The 20,370-nt window shown below is 37.8% G+C and overlaps 1 protein-coding gene across 1 annotated transcript; it reads left to right on the forward strand.

Moving 5' to 3' along the window:
- The first annotated feature begins 1,147 nt into the window (after positions 1-1,147).
- LOC146459415 (trypsin-3-like) lies at positions 1,148-18,901 on the forward strand. The gene is made up of 6 exons (XM_085089623.1): positions 1,148-1,166; positions 9,107-9,198; positions 10,519-10,664; positions 11,800-12,043; positions 12,905-13,125; positions 18,436-18,901. Exons 1-6 carry the CDS (start codon positions 1,164-1,166, stop codon positions 18,756-18,758), a joined length of 1,029 nt encoding a protein of 342 aa, XP_084945749.1. The 5' UTR covers positions 1,148-1,163; the 3' UTR covers positions 18,759-18,901.
- The last annotated feature ends 1,469 nt before the right edge of the window (positions 18,902-20,370 follow it).

Genomic DNA, 20,370 nt, shown 5'->3' on the forward strand with positions numbered 1-20,370 from the left:
TTATTTTTCTCTCTGGTGGATCTCGGAGATGCTGGAGCGACGAACCGGTGTGATCGTAATCGGCTAACACATTCTGGATGAAGCAACAGCTTGTTTTGGGCTCTCTTGCAATTGCTCGCTGTGACATCCCATGGTGGTTTAAGTCAAGAACTTCTTCTCGCAAGAGTTAGGGATAATTTCGACCGTTATCACAGAGTTTTCCATCTTGATTCCTGCAAAGCTGCACTTTGAAATAGACTGAAACTTTCCAACCGTTGAAACGGTAGGTTTTCAAATTGTACTTTGTGAGAAATCTATTGTTTCATCCCTCCAACATTATTGGTCAATTTGCGAAAAATTTTCGGTTGGAGTAGTCGCACTGTAATCGTTTCCATGGGACAAATATTCGTAGAGAATTGAACGTAATTTTTCTATCGACGACTTTTTTATAGTCTCAAACGTCATCGGAATCTCGCATGATAGACAAGAACTGCTCCTTCAAAACATTTTTCGCTGACGCGTAAAACACTTCCAGATTTCCATCACGGACATTTTTCAATGCATCGTCTTCAAACTTATCCCTTCAAGATTTTCCTCACAAACCCGTCGAAGAACGTCCATACTTTTTGCGAAAGCAGTTGACCGGAAGTTGTCTGCTGTCTCGACTTGACAAATTGACAGGTAATCGACCAATCAGTATACTCCGTTTCCCAGGAATGGGAATTTCGAAGAACAAAGGAACTTCCCACTCCCTCTCCCCAATCTTTCCTCGTTCTCTTTTTTGCATTTGCATAACTTTACCATCACTTTGCGCGCGTGATCTGGGGATTTTTTTTTTTTTGGGAGGGGGGGGGGGGGGTTGGGGGAGGGGGGAGATAAGAGAATACCTTGCTCCCCTGCAGAAAGGATAAGAAAATTCTGTAAGGTCATTACGTTCATATGATAAGCAGACTTAGATAAATGCTATTAAAAAGGGAAAAAAGAATTGTTGAGCTTCGGGCTCCGCTTTATATAGACTTGGCTATATAAAACAACCGTAATTGAGCAATATTTACGGTGTGTCGAGCGAAAACAAATATTAACACGTTACCCTAAGAGGCAAACCTTCCGCGAGGAACTGATGTGACAACAAAGTGGTGAACTTCAATATATTATCAAGCACAAGGGTTTTCATCCAAAAATGGATGGTTAGTACTCGACTGAGCAGCTTTATTCCTGTGGCAAAAGGGAGCCTACAATGCTGAAAACTGGTAAAGATTTTCTGTAGATATCGCATTCTGTAATGCTAAAAACAATTTTGGGAAGAGAAGGGGCAAAAACGCAATGAATCATACGGGTATCTGTTATTTAATTTCACTTTGCAAGCGACATAAGATGCTGATTATGTTTACCATCCGTTTCCGATTGCTCAGATCTTTCAAGAAGCTTTCCGTTGCATTAGCTTGTTAGATATCGTATTCTGTAATGCCGGATTTTTGGAAAAGAAAGGGACAACCACACGATAAGTCAGATGGGTATTTTTTTAATATATTTCATTTTACATGGGGGCATAAAATTCTGCTTCTAGGAGCGCTGATCATTATGTCTGCCTTATGCTTCTGATTCCTCAATGTTTTTCAAAAAGGTTTGGGTAGAATAAGCCTTTCAGATGAAACATGGTCCGGCTGTGGTCTTCCGCTGTTTGCACATCAATTTGCACAAATGTATTGGCACAGCACTTTTATTGTTAAATTGAAGTAGCATTTTGGGTAGCGAGTTGTATGGTTGTGATTGTCGTGAAACTTGCATGTGTAAACTTGAATCTGTGAGGCTTATTTGATAAAGTAGGGTAAAAGTCAGTAGTTGGATTTCAACATTATGGGTTGGTTTTTAAAAATGAAGTTGTTAATTCGAGAAAAAAATTCAGGTAACAAGAATGCGCCTGTGTTTTTCGAGCAGAACTTTCACTTACTCTAATGAAAACAAAATATCTGAAAAATGATGATATCGACCTTACAATAGCATATTAGTGGTGGGAGTTCAACATTATGGGTTTGTTTTTAAAAATTTTAGTTCGAGAAAAAATTCAGGTATAAACAAAAATGTGCTTGTGTTTTTCGAGCAGAACTTTCTCGCTCTCTAATTAAATCAAGATGTCTATCATCAAGAAAAATGATGATATCGACCTATGAGGAGCATATTAGACTTATGGGTGCCTGATTTTGACAATATTTGACAGGAGATTGTGCATTAGAAAAAAACCCGCAGAGACTGACCTTCCTTTTCGAGCATGGTGTACCTGTGGACGATCAAACTTCTGTATAGCTGGAGACTTTTCCTAATTAAAGAAGGTAGTTATCAACTGGCTTATTACGTTCAGCAACACACTAAAACACGGCACGGTAAACGATGAAAGTCCGAAAAACGGAAGATAGAACCGCTCTTATCGATCGTCTCAATCATTTCAGAGAATTTCCTAAAAGTTGACTTGATAACACGTGAGGCGCCTCATGTTGATCGCACCAAAATAAGTCTTACCTCTAACAGGAGTTTTTCTCAGAAAATGATAAATACAGAATCTTGGATTTTTTGTTTCCTATCCGTTCCTTCTTTAACCTAGATAGTTCAAAGCGAAAACTTTTCTTTCTGCTCCTCTAACATCCAAAGTTTCATCTTCTGTGATAGTAATTTCCAAAAAAGTGGCTACGAGCCCATGAGCCTTTCAGGTGAGACACGGCCTTGTTGCACACGTCTGCCATTTGTAAGTCGGTTAAAAAAATGCATTGGCACAATTTTCTGACTAAATTTAATTAGCATTTTGTATAGCGAGTTGTATGCTCATGACTGTCAGAAAACTAAACTTGCAGATATAAAACTTGTTAGCTCTGAGGCTTATTTGTTGAAGTAAGGAAATAATCAGTCAAGGGATCTCAAAGTTATGGACATTTCTTCGTAAGAAAAAAGGTTATAAAATATGCCCCTATTTCAAACGTATCTAATCCATCAAAAGACAATATTTGCTTTTAAATTTAAAGGCGCTTCATTTATGAAGTCAAAATCAAAGAAATCGGTTATTTTCTTGCCAAAAAGCGCGACTATAAAATGTAACTAAAGTGCCAATTAATAGGTTGGACCACCTTAAAAAGTAAAGAAAAATTCTGCTTGAAAAACACGCACACATTGCTATTACCATAAGCAAACTTTGAAGTATACATATTATACTGATCTTCCTTAATTAAGTCATGAGATGTATTGTATGGGAAGAGTGGCTTTTTCAAAATGAATGATCTCTGCATCCTGAAGCCTTCTTTTTACAGTCCCTACCCAAAGATAGTTTAAGGCGGTTGTCTTCCAAATTAAATATAATCTTCTGATCAATAGAATTTTGTTGTTTCAGTCAGTTTGGTTTTCAAGAAGAAAGACGTATTTTATTTTCATTAAAATGAGGGAAAGTTCTTTTCGAAAATTTCCATATATTACAATTACCAATAAAAATAGTGAATATGTATTAAGATGTTCCAGTATTCTCACCAGAGCAAAAGAAAGTTCTCCTCAAGGACCGGCAAGATTTTTTTATTTAACACAAGCAAACGTCTCCTAGCTCAGACATCATGACCTTTATAATGAAATCATCGGGGGATGGACAGTTCGGCTTTCCAAGAAAAACGCAAATGGGTTAATCTTCGTCAATGGATTACTTCTGGATACTCTTTCCACTGCATTCCTCATCATATCATCCACAGAATTCTTTTCAGCGCTAACAGATTTACTTTCATCAGCTAAAGTATCAGAAGGTTACACTCGAAGATCAGCCGCACGTTACAATTATCAATAGAAACTCTGGTGGTGAGCCCTTCGGAACATTTTATAACAGCTTGTGAACTTTCCGAGGAAATTGCTGCAATGTGCGGCTTTGTAAAATAAGCTTTGCAATAGTTCAATGTTATCCGAGAAAGCAGCTTTGAGTCTTATGGGAAAAAATTCTGTAGGTGTTTTTGCAAATTGTCGTCACATTTATCGTCAGCTCTTTACGATCGACCAAGCGATTGTAAATGGTATTAATCATAAATTATTGCTCGTGTTTCGTAAGCATGAAGATTCTGTTAAAAATTAAACGTTTGATAACCACTTTTTTCAGTGTTTTAGGTAAGGTGAAATCCAGCCCCGTACGCTTCTCGTTATAGTTCCAAAACATAATTACTGCGCTTGTTTATTAGTTACTATAAGAAGAAGAGGCGAAAACACGCTTTCATTTTGATTAAGGCTTCGAGAATTGGGTGCTGCAGTTTTCTTAAAATATCTTTCTCCAGCAACTTTCCACAGCAAAATGACCTTGCTCAAGGAAGCAAGAAAGAGCGTGAGCATTCCGAGCAGAACTTTCTTTTATTCTTATGAAACTGAAATACATGTCAAGAAAAACGGTGATGTCGATCTCAGATTAGACTTATGGGTGCTTGTATTTGACTATATTTGACAGTAGAGTGCCGGCGCATTAGGAATAAACCCGAAGAGAACGTTCCCACTTCGAGCATGGTGCATCTATGGATAAAACTTCTTTGTATAAAAGCAAACGTTTCTTACTTGAAGGAGGCATATTACACTCAGCGATACAAGCAATGCACGGCGGACGAGGAATGTTTTTTTTTCTGTCAGAGATAGGACCGCGCTTATCGTCTCAATCAGTTCGTAGAAGCCACTTCTAAAATTTGACTTGATGAAGCATAAGTCGTCGTCATGTTGATCTCATCGAAATACGTCTTACCTCTGATTCGAGTTGTTTGTTTTTCAACTTCATTTTTAGAAGAAAAAAAATGCCAATAATTTCTTACTTTTCCTTACTTCATCAAATAAGCCTCAGAGCTAGCAAGTTTTATATTCACAAGTTTCAATTCGCTACACAAAACACTAGTTACGTTTACTCTGAAAATGCTGTGCCTATATGCATTTCTTAGCCGACCTTAATCTGCGGTCATACCCTCCCTACATCTCATCCCGAAAAAAACAAAAAGACGCAGGTTAAGCCGACTTACCAATGGCGATAGTACATCTGCACGTTTCAGGACAATCATGACCATCAAACAACTCACTACAAAATGCTACCTAAATTTTCTTCTAATATGACATGCAAATGCATTTTGCGTAAGCCGACGTTCAAATAGCGAGAGAGGAAACCCGGATTATCTCTCATCTGACAAGCTATGCCACCCTAAGCTTTTCGAGAGACCCGAGCAACCAAAATGTACGGCAAACATAATCGTCTGATTCGTCTTGTATTTTTCCCTTCATTGTCCAAAATTGTTTTTAGCATTATAGGATATAATATCCGTCTACAGAAAATGCTAACCAGTTTTCATCATTGTAGGTTCCCTTTTGAACAGAAATAAAGCCGTTCAGTGGAGTGAAAACCCTTCTATTTGATAATATACTGAAGTTCACTAGCTTTGTTTGTCACATTCTTCATGGAAAGTTGACTCTTCTTTGGGATAACGCCGGAGTCTTGATACTCCTTTCTTTTTGCTTGGCACATCATTTACAATTTTTCTGCTTATGCCCGCACCATTTACGGTTACGTTAATTAAGCTTCCCGAAAGGGGCATTGCACAATGCTGAAATGTGTAAGCATTATTATTTATAAGAAAAATAGACGTTGTTCATAGTGAGAATTGTTTTCCCTGAGAGGCAAACTACCCGCCAAGATCGTGACAGCAAGCTTAATATCTTGGGGATGTTATTATTTCTCACATTGGTTTTCCTTGCAGTTGAAAATCAAATGGTTAGAAGTACTCGAGTTGACGAATTTTTTCATCTCAAATCGGAACCTTCAGTGCTGACAACTGGGGTACCTGTAACCGCAATAAGGTTTTTGGAAAATAAAGGGAAAATTCGTCATCAGTCAGTTGAGTATATTTTATTTAATTTCATATTAAAAGCAGCTTAAATTTCGGCTTCTAGTGGCCCCGATTGTGTTTGCTTTACGTTTTCGATTGCTCAGATTTAATCAATAAATCTTTGGGTAGCATAAGCCTTTCAGATGAGTCTAGTTTCAATTGTCCGCTATTTGTGCGTCGGAAAGCACAAATGCTTGGCAGATTATTTCCAGAGTAAATTTAACTAGTATTTTGTGTAGCGAGTTGTATGGTTATGACTGCCACGAGGCTGTATAAATAGCAAACTTATTGACTTGGTGGCTTATCTTATGAGGTAAGAAAAAAGTCACTTGGCCCCATATTTCAAAATTATATAATTCATATTTTCGTAAAACACACTTCATTTACAACGGTTTTTCTTTTCTTGCCAGAAATGTAACATAGGAGAAACAGCCACACAGTGCTGTTAGCATAAGCAAGATTCAAAGCATAAAAATTATATTGATATTCCTTTGATAATTCATCAGATGTTTTCGACGTGTGGGTTTTTCAGGATAAAAGGGAATCGATGATCTCTGCAGGCTCAATTCTATTTTTTCTTTTTACAGTCCTTGCCCAAAACTAGTTTAAGGCAATCTTGCTCTTTGATGAGTTCAGTTTTCTACTCTATTTTCATTAAATAAGGGAAATTTCTATTTGAAAAATACGCACATATTGGAATGACCAAAAGCAAGTCTGCATCAATGTATATAAGTGACGCTTTATTTTGACAAGAGCAAATTATAGAAAGTTCTCAAAAACCGCCATCATATTTTGATCAACACAACCAAACGTGTCGGCACACGTGATGAAGTTAATAATTCATTCCACGGAGGACAGACTGTGCGGCTTTGCAAGGGAACCGCCAATGGGTGATCTCTCGAGATTCAATTTTAATGTATTCCTTCCTCGTGATCTGCCCAAAGATTGTTTGAAGCATACACACTATCCTGTGATCATTTATTGTAAGATCCAGAGAATGATTTTCTGTGACGACAAATGTTTTTGTTTTCATCAGAGTAAAACTGAAAGTTCTGCTCAAAGAACACACGCACATTACAATTATGAATAGCAACTCTGCATAAATGGACTTATAAATTCGCTCATGAATGTATTATGAATGCATTGCTACTGAATTGAAGAAAGCTCCACAAGGATTTCCATATTGCTGCATTACAATTATTATCAACTGCGTGAAAGAACTAATTCATTCGTGAATGTACTAGAAAACATTGATAATTCACGAATGTATTCGCGATCCAACGTTTTCAGCAGTTCATTCTTCTTCAGGCCCCAGTTGTTCAAAGGCCGGATAACTTTATCCAGTGGATAAGTCACTATCCGTCGGTTTCAATCTGTGCAAAGATTTCAGTATTTCATCGTGTACAAGCGAATATGCACACTCTAACCACAGTCTAGTTTAGGAGTGTACGAAAACCTTGGACAACGTTTAACGTGAAGTATATTTTAGACCCCGAGTAGTGCCTTGTCCAGCGGATAAAGTTATCCGGCCTTTGAACAACTGGGGCCAGGAAAGTTCGGTTTAACGGAATCGCCATTTGTCTAGAGCTAAATGGGTTTTAGTTCAATCAAATCACTCCACGTGCATTTGTTTTTTGCGTATGAACAACTGAGTGATCATCGCAATTATATACGCAACTTAAGCAGTTGCGAAAAGAAAGAAGAAAAAAATTCAGGCTTGAACGGGATTCGAACCTATGCCCTCTGCGATACTGGTGCAGTGCTCTCAACTGAGCTATCAAGCCAACTGCTAGCTGGGAGAAGGCCATTTTTTTTTTATTCGAATATATCCGTAGAGGTGATGAGATGAAAGTGAATATATAAAACTGCATACATGCGAACTGCGGAAGAAAAAAAGAATAAATGAATAATCATCGCAGTTATATGCATTCACTCATTCATTCTCTCATCCGCAGTTCAAATGTATAAATAAAATAAAATATACTTTCTTAAGGTAACAAGAATATTCGTGAGTTTTCCGAGCAGAACTCTCTTTTACTCAGTTCAAATGTATGAATTTTCATATATTCACTTTCATGTTGTTAAAGTGTACAATACTTTATTGGTTACTAAGAGAACAAGCACGTGAAGAAGTTTTGTTTTGATGAAGCCTTGCAGAATTTGGTGCTGCTACTGTATAAAAAAATTGTCAAACTACAACAACTTTCCATAATAAAAGATTTGCTTGCTTACGATAACAAGAATATTCGTGAGTTTTCCGAGCAGAACTTTCTTTTACTGTAATGAAAACAAAATGATTTGTTATCAAGGAAAATGGTTATCTTGATCTAAGGAGAACATGGTAGACTTATGCCTGCTTTTGACTATGTTTGGCAGGAAAGTGCGCGCTGGAAATAGAGAGATCAATTTTAAAGCACGGAACATGTTTTAGTTTAATCAAGCCTGGCAGAATTTGGTGCTGCTACTGTATAAAAATTTGCCCTAGATTTGTCAAACTACAACAACTTTCAACAGTATAAAAGATTTTCTTGCTTACGGAAACAAGAATATTCGTGAGTTTTCCGAGCAGCACTTTCTTTTACTGTAATGAAAAAAAATTATCTGTTATCAAGGAGAATGGTTATCTTGATCTTAGAAGAACATGGTAGACTTATGCCTGCTTTTGACTTTGTTTTGCAGGAAAGTGCGCGCTGGAAATGGAGAGATCAATTTAAAAGCACGGAACATGTTTTAGTTTAATCAAGCCTTGCAAAGTTTGGTGCTGCTACTGTATTAAAATTTGCCCTAGATTTGTCAAACTACAACAACTTTTAACAGTATAAAAGATTTTCTTGCTTACGGTAACAAGAATATTCGTGCGTTTTCCGAGCAGAACTTTCTTTTACTGTAATGAAAAAAAAAATGATCTGTTATCAAGGTGAATGGTTATTTTGATCTTAGAAGAACATGGTAGACTTATGCCTGCTTTTGACTATGTTTGGCAGGAAAGTGCGCGTTGGGCATGCATGGACCCGCAGAGACAAATTTATTCGCCTTTGTTAGCAGAATTGATCTTTCCCCCACTGATCAATTAGTCAAGAAGCATCATGGCGTGGCTATGGAAACTTTCTTTTGCAATAGCAGTGTTCTTCTACTTTTAGAGCAGAACTTTCCTCTTTTTTATTAGTGTAATTAAAATTTTTCCCTGCTAAGAAGAAGTCCCATGGATACCAAAGAATATAAAATAGAGATGATGTTTGGTTTGAACCATCTTCTTGCAGAGACTGCAGAGGAAACGTGTTGGAATCGCCAAAGCCAAGATCGTTCGTTTGCTGTTCCCTTGGACTGAAACCATTTGTAACCCTTACCAGAGGTGAGTGTAACTTTCTTTCGATGAAAATTACCATGACTTATCTTTACTCGATTTGAAGTTTTCATGTAGAAAATCCTCTACGTGTTACTATAAGATATAGTTTTCATTCCTACTGACCGGTGAAATCACTGTTGTGATAACATAGACCTTACACCAGCCCGAAAAAGGTCGAAAATTGATGAACATATTGAAAACAGAACTAAAGCTGCAATTCAATTTACTACAGTTTAGAACTACTGAGGATGCGTTCTTCGTTGCCATTTATCTTTTTGTTTAATCCAGTATCGCGTTGTAATGATAGAACAGGATATTAAATAGGATATTATTGCTTGTTTGTTCTGTTGGAAATTTGCGTTCATGTACACGCCAATTTGGTAGGTAAAGTTAAAGTCACCTAAGCGGCCACGGGGCCACAGCGCAAACCATTTTCTGAAGCATGAAGCAAGGAGTATTGCTACTCCTCTTTAGATGCGATGCTGGGCCATCTCCTGCTTAGAGAAGCAACACAGCAATGAAGAAACCAACCAACCAACCAATATCATACATGACTCATTATTACCGTTGCGAGTAAAGGAAAAATGTTTTTCCCGGTCATTTCTTACTTTTCCCGATGACAAAAACTGAGAAGTCGTTCCAATTTGTTTCACCCTTATGGTGAGGCAATTAAAAGTATCTGTAACTTTTCTACGAAGGATAGGTAGAAGTAATTCTACTTTATTTAACCATGTGAAGAAAATATCAGAGGCTCCTTTGTAAGTCAATTCGTAAAAGAAACGGATTTGTGATTAAATGAAAGTAGGGAAATTTCGGGCGAGAATACTAAAGGGGCATAAATGACACTTTTTATGAGCGGCAAATACTGGGTCATCATTGATTGACTTCTGTGCCATCCAGCGCACATTTTTTGTTTCCTCATTTTGTTTTACGCCATCAAAATGTAGCCTAAGGTGGGGTTAATTTTAATATCGAGCACCTAAAAAGTGTGGTGATAGTTGTAATTATAGTGATCTTTTTAACAATTCTTCTATCCCAGCTTCATGGAGTAAAAGATGGCTCTCAAAATGGTGATGGTTCTTGCACTATCTGCATTTGCAATAGGCGGAAAATTGTCACCGACAACCACCACCTAGAGTTATAGCATAACCAGTAGGAAGACAATTGAAACGTTGCCACAACCACCACGTTTTTCTTTCCTCATTTTCTTCAGTCAAGAAATCAATTTGTTGCCCAAGGTGGGATTAGTTTTAATACCGACTTCTTAAAAAAAAGAGTTAATTTTCACAATTATGATCGATAACCCCGCGTTTTTCTTCCCACCAGGCTTACGGAGAAAAAGATGGCCCTCAAGTTGGTGATGGTTCTTGCACTATCTGCTTTGGCAATAGGCGGAAAATTGTCACAAGAACCACGTGCAGTAAAAATCGAGAAATTGTCACAACCACCACCTACTTGGAAACCACATAAGAGTGAGTTAAGTTCTTTTTAATTTTTCCCTTAGCCAGTTTCCCGTAAGTTCTGAGCATAACATCATGTATCCTGATTTAAATGCTTGTGACTATTATATCGATTTTCCCATTAATTTAAAAGCAATCAGATCGCTTATTCTATGAAATCCTTGATAAATGAGATAAAAATAGAAATAATTTTGCAACTGTCTTTAATGAACTATTTTTGTCAAATTTGATATAAAAAATTGGTCAACCAAACGGCAAACTTTACTTAGTAATTTTTCATCGAAGTGCAAATTTGATCGCACCAACTGGTGACCTTTGAGGTAAAATAATAAGAGAAGATAAATTTCAGAAACAGTAATCCAAACGCAGACACCAGCACAATGTTTCTGGTTTTCAGTCAATATTAAACACGATGAAATGTCCAATGAAATACTTGACATTGATTTATGTATTACTTTTTTTCCATTTTTTGTAGTTTTGAAGTTGTCCCAGTTAAGCCTCTTGTACTATTTTATTGATTTACTGACCATCCTGTTACCCCCCCCCCACCCCCTGAGAAACCAAACGCCTCTTTTCTGTACGTACGTTTTCACTGATTTAATTTTCCGTCTTTGTTTTAGTGAATCGTATATGTTTCATTTCAGCCCTTCGGTCTATTTGTAGTACATCCATTTCCAATGATGAGTTTGGGTTCGTTTTCTTTGCTTCGAAGGCATTTGAATGTCATCTCGCGTAACTGAAAACATTTGACGAATTTAGGAAAATCTCACAGGTGCAAAAATTCTTGACGTTCCGTTGCAAAATCTCAGTAACACCAGTTTTGCGATGACAAAAGCAGGAAATTATGGAAATGGATGGCGAAAAAAGTTCCTCTTTGATTCAAATCTTGAGGCCGTCGTGAGTGTTTAATATTTGAGATTCGGCGATTTGCAAGACTTTTTTTTATCTACTTCGTCCGGTAGTGTCTGTGAACTACACTGGAGTGAATCACCTGCTCTGATTGGCAATTGTTCAAGGCTACCATAATGCGCCAATCAGTTCGGTTTTAAACGAAATCCAAAAATATCTTTACTGAAATTCGCATATCGCAGCGGGTGCCCCTGTTTCCTTATTTTCTTTTTTTTTTTCTTTTTGGGGTTGTTGTTAGAAAATGATGGTAACCATGGCAATGCTATCATTGATGGATCACGACCGCGATCCCAGTGTACATACAGTCCCGCGACAAAAATTGTCGGTGGAGAAGAGGCACCCGAAGGAGCCTGGCCGTGGCAAGCACTCCTCGAGATCACCACGTCAGATGGTCAGTTCATGTGTGGAGGATCTTTGGTTACTTCTAATTGGGTGCTCACTGCAGCACACTGTCTCACAGGGGCCCAACGCATTCTCGTAAGGTAAGAAAAAAAAATCTAATACTGTACCATGGTACTATGCAACGCCTTACTTCGTACGTCTTACTTCTCGTGACTTAGAATAATCGTTTGTGTTTTATCGCAAGTAATAGTATCGCTGTTTCTCTGCCGGGCAGATCAAAACCCCATTATCGGTATCTCGTAGCCTGCAAATACAACTGCATCTCATCCCTCCTTCTCGGTAGGGATGCCCCAAGCGGAGGAGAGCGATTTGAGACGGTGGTATTGATATCGACTTTAGTTAGTGCATCATTCCGTACAAATATTACGGGACGTTAATTGCAACCTTGGAAGCAAATCCTTAAGTTGCGGCTGAAAGTACTTGCTTGCTATTTGGGTTAACGCTTTGCCTTTCGCGGGGAATCTAGAGCTCTATCCAATTTTTATGCCTCTTGAAACAGTTAGACAACAGCACAGCACACTTAAACCCTCACCCGAGCTATCTTTGTTGGCAAGCTAACCTGCAACTCTTTAAAGAGTGCATTTCAATCACCGATTACAAATAAACAACCACGCATCTCGAAAAGTTTGATTTTTCAAATCCTTTCTAACGTCACTGCGGTAATATTGTGGGCTCTTTGACAGAGCGACCACCTTGCACAAAATATTAAGCTCACTGATCTCATTACTCTCTGGCTTGATAACTATTCCTCCAACAACCCGTCCAATATGCCAGAAAGAGAGGAAATGAGGTTAACGTCTTCTTGCAAAAAGATTGGCTTAAGTGGATTCAGCGCCTTCTCTGTATGTGTGTGTTGTGAAAAGAAAACAAAATGCCGTTTTCCCAAGAAAAAAGAGTATGTTCAGAGGAATCTTAACTATGTAACACTTTCCTTGTTTCAGACTTGGCGTCCATGATAGAACACAACAATCTTCAACAGAGCAGAGCGTTTATGCCATACGCGGAATTACGCATTACAACTACAATCCATCTGCAAGTTCTACACACGACATCGCCATGTTGAAATTGCAGAGGTCTGTTCAACTCAACGACGCTGTTAACCTGGCTTGTTTACCTGGATCGAGTGGGAGTGTGGCGGTTGGCAAGTACTGCTGGGTGACAGGTATGAGTGATGAAAAGGTGATTCAGTTATAATGGAAATATTACTAAGGGATGAATAACTTGGTATGTTATCGCCTGAGTGATTAATAAACTGGCACGATTACTGCGCCTCTCAATAACATGCGGACTCTGAAGTTCAAAATTCAACCAACCGTTATGCTTTTCACTGCCGTCAGTCACTGCAGCGGACCTCTAAGAAACAAAACCGTTTGGTTCAACGGGGTCAAAAGGTCATGTTCGTGCACTGTGATTGGCAGATTTCGATCTACTTTGTCGGTTTCTGTATTTTTGTGGTCAGTCGATTGTCGCCGCAATTAGAGGGTATGGATGGGGGTATACAAATGTCAGTTGTCAGTTAAAAATTTGGCCAAATGTCAGTTGTCAGTTAATTTTGGGCCATTTGTCAGTTATCATTTGATTGGCTGTTAATAATTAACTGCAAAGCTTAGTTATAACTTTGGGATCATATTATGAGGGTATGGACGGGGGTATACAAATGTCAGTTGTCAGTTAAAAATTTGGCCAAATGTCAGTTGTCAGTTAAATTTTGGGCCATTTGTCAGTTGTCATTTAATTGACTGTTAATAATTAACTGCAAAGCTTAGTTATAAATTTGGGATCATGTTATGGTTTTTAGGGTCAAATTTTAAATGATTAACTGTAGGTATTAGTAGAATTTATCAATTAACGTCACCTAACACTCTTGTGTGCTGCTGTTAATCACGTGCCTGAGGATTCTGTATGAAAACAGATAAATTATTAGCCAAAAAAGATCGAAAAAAGGTCTTTACAACTGGTTCCTTTTATCAGTTGTCATTAAAACCGTGTCAAATGTCAGTTGTCAGTTAAAATTATGGCCATTTGTCAGTTGTTAGTTAACCCCATCCACACCCTCTTATTAGGATTGACGGCAGTAAAACACGCAAATTGTTAGGTGGGGTTGAAGTTCAGAGTCAGTATGTTATTGAAAGGTGCAGTAAAAATGAAAGATTGTATAGCGAAATCCGATTTGTGTAGCGCTATTTAGCCTGGGATTTCTTTTCTGAGCCTGAGGTGGGTGGGGGAAGGAATTATGACCCTTCCCCCACTTATAACTTTAAAGTATTACAGTGATAACAATGAAACATGGGGGTTATACGGTACGCTGAAACCTCTTTCCTTTATGGTACAAGAAATAGTATATAAATATGAAACTTACCGGGACAAACTATTATTTTTTCACAAAAAAGTAAACAGAAAAAAGTCTCAAGTAAGTTTGAGAAAGATCAGAAAGTTTGGTGGTGTTTGCTTTAATACCTTATTAATCCTATTTCGCCTAGAAACCGGACACAAAGTGCTCTTCCCGACTTCTTTGAACATTCAATTTTTTGAAGATCAGTAAAGCAACGGCTTTAAGACGTTACCTACAAGGTGTCTAAGAAATACAAGCACAAACACAAGAGTCCATACAAACACTTAGAAATACAAAGACAAACACAAGAGTCCATACAAACACTTAGAAATACAAACACAAACACAAGAGTCCATACAAACACTTAGAAATACAAGGACAAGCAAAAGAGTCCATAAAAACACTAAGAAACACAAGCACAAACACAAGAGTTCATACAAACACTAAGAAATACAAGGAAAAATACAAGAGTCCATACAAACACTAAGAAATACAAGGAAAAACACAAGAGTCCATACAAATACTTCGAAATACAAGTACAAACACAAGAGTGCATACAAACACTAAAGAAACACAAGGAAAAACACAAGAGTCCATACAAACACTAAGAAATACAAGGAAAAACACAAGAGTCCATACAAATACTTAGAAACACAAGCACAGACACAAGAGTTCATACAAACACTTAGAAATACAAGGACAAACACAAGAGTCCATACAAACACTTACAAACACAGGGACAAACACAAGAGTCCATACAAATACTTAGAAACACAAGCGCAAACACAAGAGTCCATACAAACACTAAGAAACACAAGCACAAACACCAGAGTCCATACAAACACTTAGAAACACAAGCACAGACACAAGAGTTCATACAAACACTTAGAAATACAAGCACAAACACAAGAGTCCATACAAACACTTAGAAATACAAGCACAGACACAAGAGTCCATACAAACACTAAGAAACACAGGGACAAACACAAGTGTCCATACAAACACTTAGAAATACAAGCACAGACACAAGAGTCCATACAAACACTTAGAAACACAGGGACAAACACAAGAGTCCATACAAACACTTAGAAACACAGGGACAAACACAAGAGTCCATACAAACACTTAGAAACACAAGCACAAACACAAGAGTCCATACGAACACTAAGAAACACAAGCACAAACACAAGAGTCCATACAAACACTTAGAAACACAAGCACAAACACAAGAGTCCATACAAACACTAGGAAATACAAGCACAAACACAAGAGTCCATACAAACACTAAGAAATACAAGCACAGACACAATAGTCCATACAAACACTTAGAAACACAAGCACAGACACAAGAGTCGATACAAACACTAAGAAATACAAGCACAAACACAAGAGTCCATACAAACACTTAGAAACACAAGCACAAACACAAGAGTCCATACAAACACTAAGAAATACAAGCACAGACACAATAGTCCATACAAACACTTAGAAACACAAGCACAGACACAAGAGTCGATACAAACACTAAGAAATACAAGCACAAACACAAGAGTCCATACAAACACTTAGAAACACAAGCACAAACACAAGAGTCCATACAAACACTAGGAAATACGAGCACAAACACAAGAGTCCATACAAACACTAAGAAACACAAGCACAAACACAATAGTCCATACAAACACTTAGAAATACAAGCACAAACACAAGAGTCCATACAAACACTTAGAAACACAAGCACAAACACAAGAGTCCATACAAACACTAAGAAATACAAGCACAAACACAAGAGTGCATACAAACACTTAGAAACACAAGCGCAAACACAAGAGTCCATACAAATACTTACAAATACAAGCGCAAACACAAGAGTGCATACAAACACTAAGAAACACAAGCGCAAACACAAGAGTCCATACAAATACTAACAAATACAAGCACAAACACAAGAGTGCATACAAACACTTAGAAACACAAGCGCAAACACAAGAGTCCATACAAATACTTACAAATACAAGCGCAAACACAAGAGTGCATACAAACACTAAGAAACACAAGCGCAAACACAAGGGTCCATACAAATACTTACAAATACAAGCGCAAACACAAGAGTCCATACAAATACTTACAAATACAAGCGCAAACACAAGAGTCCATACAAACACTAAGAAACACAAGCACAAACACAAGAGTCCATACAAACACTAAGAAATACAAGCACAGACACAATAGTCCATACAAACACTTAGAAACACAAGCACAAACACAAGAGTCCATACAAACACTAAGAAATACAAGCACAAACACAAGAGTCCATACAGGGTCTGCGAAATCTGCGAGCCACCGTGCGAGCCATGCGAGTCACGCGAGTCATGGGAGTCATGCGAGCCACAGTGGAAATGTTAAGAATTTTTATTTGTTTTATTTACATTCGCGTGAGAAAATTTTGGACGCATTTTTTTCTTTGGTTTTTTTTTTTTTTTTTTTTCGTTTTTGTTATAATTTTGGAGAGAATTTTGCCTATTCAAAATCGCCCAAGATGCGCAAAAAATTAAAAACAATACGCAAAAATTTATTAAGGTTCAAGACTTCAGAAAAAAAATCCGAGAAAAACATACGGCAGCACCACTACTCGAATAGGTATCTATTGATACATGTCATTCATTGATATCCACGTGGAACTTCATTCAAGAAAAAAAAAATGCTTCTGTTACGCTGCTTCTTTTCAAATTGAATTTAGTGCGACAATATTGACTTCGCTCATCTTTGAATACTCATTTATCATACCTTACAGGTTTGGAATGACACTGACAATCAGCCCTGACGTGTCAATTACAGTCAACCCAGGTCACGCGTGAACAGTATATCCAAGAATGAAATGAACATTCGATTTTCTCTTTGTAATGTCCGACGTGTGAATGGAATGTTGGACATTTCTCTGGAAATCGTTCTGAAAAAAAAAAAAAAGATTCAAAATACTTGGGAAACAATTGTTATTCTTGAAATATTCAATTTTGCAGTGTAAAGAAAAATTCATAGCTTTATACCGTCAATAAGCTAGGGAAATTTATACGGGAACTCTGAAATCTTCAAAACTGACATGTAAATGTCAAAACTCCGTTCAAATTTCAAAAATATCGTTCACGCGTGACCTGGGTTGACTGGAACAAAAAGTATCATGGTTTGCGTTGTCCCACTGTAAGAATTAAATATTGCGATGTTATTCATCTTGCTCCGATGCTCTTGTTCTTGTTCTTATGTGAATGTAAATACAACAAATAAAAATTCTTAACATTTATACTGTGGCTCGCATGACTCGCGTGACTCGCATGGCTCGCACGGCTCGCATGGCTCACACCTTGGCTCGCATGGCTCGCTGACTCGCAGATTTTTATCACTCGCCCATACAAACACTTACAAACACAAGCGCAAACACAAGAGTCCATACAAACACTAAGAAACACAAGTACAAACACAAGAGTCCATACAAACACTATTAAAGAAACTCAAGGACAAATAAAAGAGTCCATACAAACACTAAGAAATACAAGCACAAGCACAAGAGTCCATACAAACACTAAGACATACAAGCACAGGCATAAGAGTGCTTAAGAACAGTAAGATTTACAAGCACAAACACAAAAGCCTAAGCAAACAATGGAAAACGCAAGGATAAGCAGCACTCGCCTCCAACCAATGTGGCTCAGGTTCGGTTCTCGTCCTTCAGCTCCGAGAGGTTTTTCTCCGAGTACTCCGGTTTTTCCTCAAAAACCAACATATCCAAATTCCAATTCGATGTGGAGAGAGTCCCTAATTAGTGCTCTGCGCTTAATACAGTGACACTTAAATAAAGTGATTTATTTATTAGATATTTATTCAACGAGGAATTAAACTTATTTGATTCCTGTGGCTGTTATTGTCATTGATAGTGCCATTGTAATTGTTAATATAATTCAGTGCCAAATGGAAAGTATGAAAAATAAAGAGACAAAAAGATACACATTTGAAAATCCTTAACATTAAACACTTGTTTTTGGAATGTTTTTTGTTTCCTCCCTATTATTATTGATTAATTAATTAATTAATTTATTTATTTATTTATTTCAGTATTTATTTATTTATTGTTTTTTTTTTTTTGAGGATTTGGATATACCCTTCCTAAAGGTACCTCAGATGTTCTGATGCAAGTCTCTCTCCCAATCGTGTCGCAATCCACTTGTCAACAGGCCTATCCATGGGAGACAATCGATGACTCCATGATCTGCGCAGGCTATGCTAATGGCGGTAAAGACTCCTGCTCGGGGGATTCAGGGGGTCCGATGGTGTGCCAAGCCAACGGCAAGTACTTCCAAGAGGGTGTGGTATCGTGGGGATACGGATGTGCACGCCCAGGGAAATATGGTGTCTACGGAGACGTCCGCTACTTCAGGCAATGGATCGATGCTGTAATAAGATATTATTAAAGAAAGAGGCCGGTAAACCTGTTAATTATGCCCTGGAGCATTAAGACGACAAAGATCGTAAAACATGTTTAGACATATATATGAGAATAAGGAACTCTGTAAACTTGTCAAAGAAGGGGAAATAAAATGCATTAAAAAACTAAGCTGCTGGTTTTTTTTCTTGAACTGTCTATTTGCTTTAATTAGTATACATAGAGTGCAAGGTCTACAAAGAAGACGCAATATCGCCTTCACTTTAGTTTTGGTTCTACGAAATGAGTAACTGCCAACAACTCCTTGTAATTTCGAACATCTCAAGTAACAAAGGCACTAATGGTCCTCAAGTTTTGCCTCTCATTCGCCTTAAAAGAATGTTCCTTTCAGGTTACAAAATGTAGCAAGTTGAAAAGTCCACTTGCTTAAGAACATAATAGAGAATGAAAAAACTTAAGAGTTTCACAACATGACCATTATTAACACACTGGCTCTTTGGATAAATCCCCCACAATATTGCGAGGCAACTTTTACCATTTACATGTAAGGGAAGCAAAAGTATTTTCTTGGCCTCATTCGGACCCGGTATCGACATAATCATACTTGAGTTACCGCCTGGCTTTTCCACTAGTGTTGAAACGTAGCCTTCAATATTAGACCCCCAATACCAGGCCCCAACATACGATCTCAGGCCCCGACATACCATAACAGGCCCCGATATTTTCGTCTATTGTTGAGTCGTGTTATAATGAAAACTGAAGTCGGAATGCTTGTTAATCGGACGGTTTTCTCCAATGTCTGAAATTATAAAATAATGCACACAAATAAAGCATCCTCCTTCGGAACTAATCAAGCTGCAATTATTGTATTTTTTTAGAACAAAGCTTGCGGAGAGAAGTCACTCGGTTGAGTACAAACTCGCTCTAGAAGCATTGTTCCCCTCGAATACTCGTTTATTACATCGACTTTGGCGCGAAGTATTTTTGAACATATTCAGTGGAGAGGTGAATAACTCGGGTGCTTACAAATCCGACTGAAGAATTGTCTCGCTCACTTTTACGAAAGAAATGATGTTCATTCAAAACTTCTACGTAATAAGAGATACATGTATCACAGGCAGACCACCCTTCGTTTTTGTTGTGTTATTACTGTTTGGAACTTATATTCACGCGACACGATCGGTTGAAATTTTTACTGAGTGAAGTTATTTAAAGTCGCCTTTCATCTTTATGTTGAAATAAAGTTTCAAGGAAATGTTGATTTAGTCACGCGTGATTAAGTCACGCCGGCTTAAGGGTGCGTTTCTTTGGGAAAATCCGAATCAAGGTGCATCAAAGGAACCGACGAATCCTCACCCAGAGTGGATTCGTCGGTTCCTTTGATACATCACGATCCGAGTGATCTTGGATCAAAAATCCGGATTCGGATTTTCCCAAAGAAACGCACCCTAGTGTCTCTTCCGAAGTTGGTGGTGTTTAGTTGGATGGTGACAAAGTTATGAGACCTTAAACATGTCTCATATGCAAACAGTCATCTCTAATACACCATACTCGGCGAACAAGATGGCGATTGGTACATTTACTCATAATTCTTAGCGCACAAAATCTCTAAAACAGCTCATAAAAACACACAGAAATGT

The sequence above is a fragment of the Pavona decussata genome, unplaced genomic scaffold (assembly GCF_977016875.1).
Source record: "Pavona decussata unplaced genomic scaffold, jaPavDecu1.1 SCAFFOLD_219, whole genome shotgun sequence".
In the NCBI taxonomy this organism is placed as follows: Eukaryota; Metazoa; Cnidaria; class Anthozoa; order Scleractinia; family Agariciidae; genus Pavona; species Pavona decussata.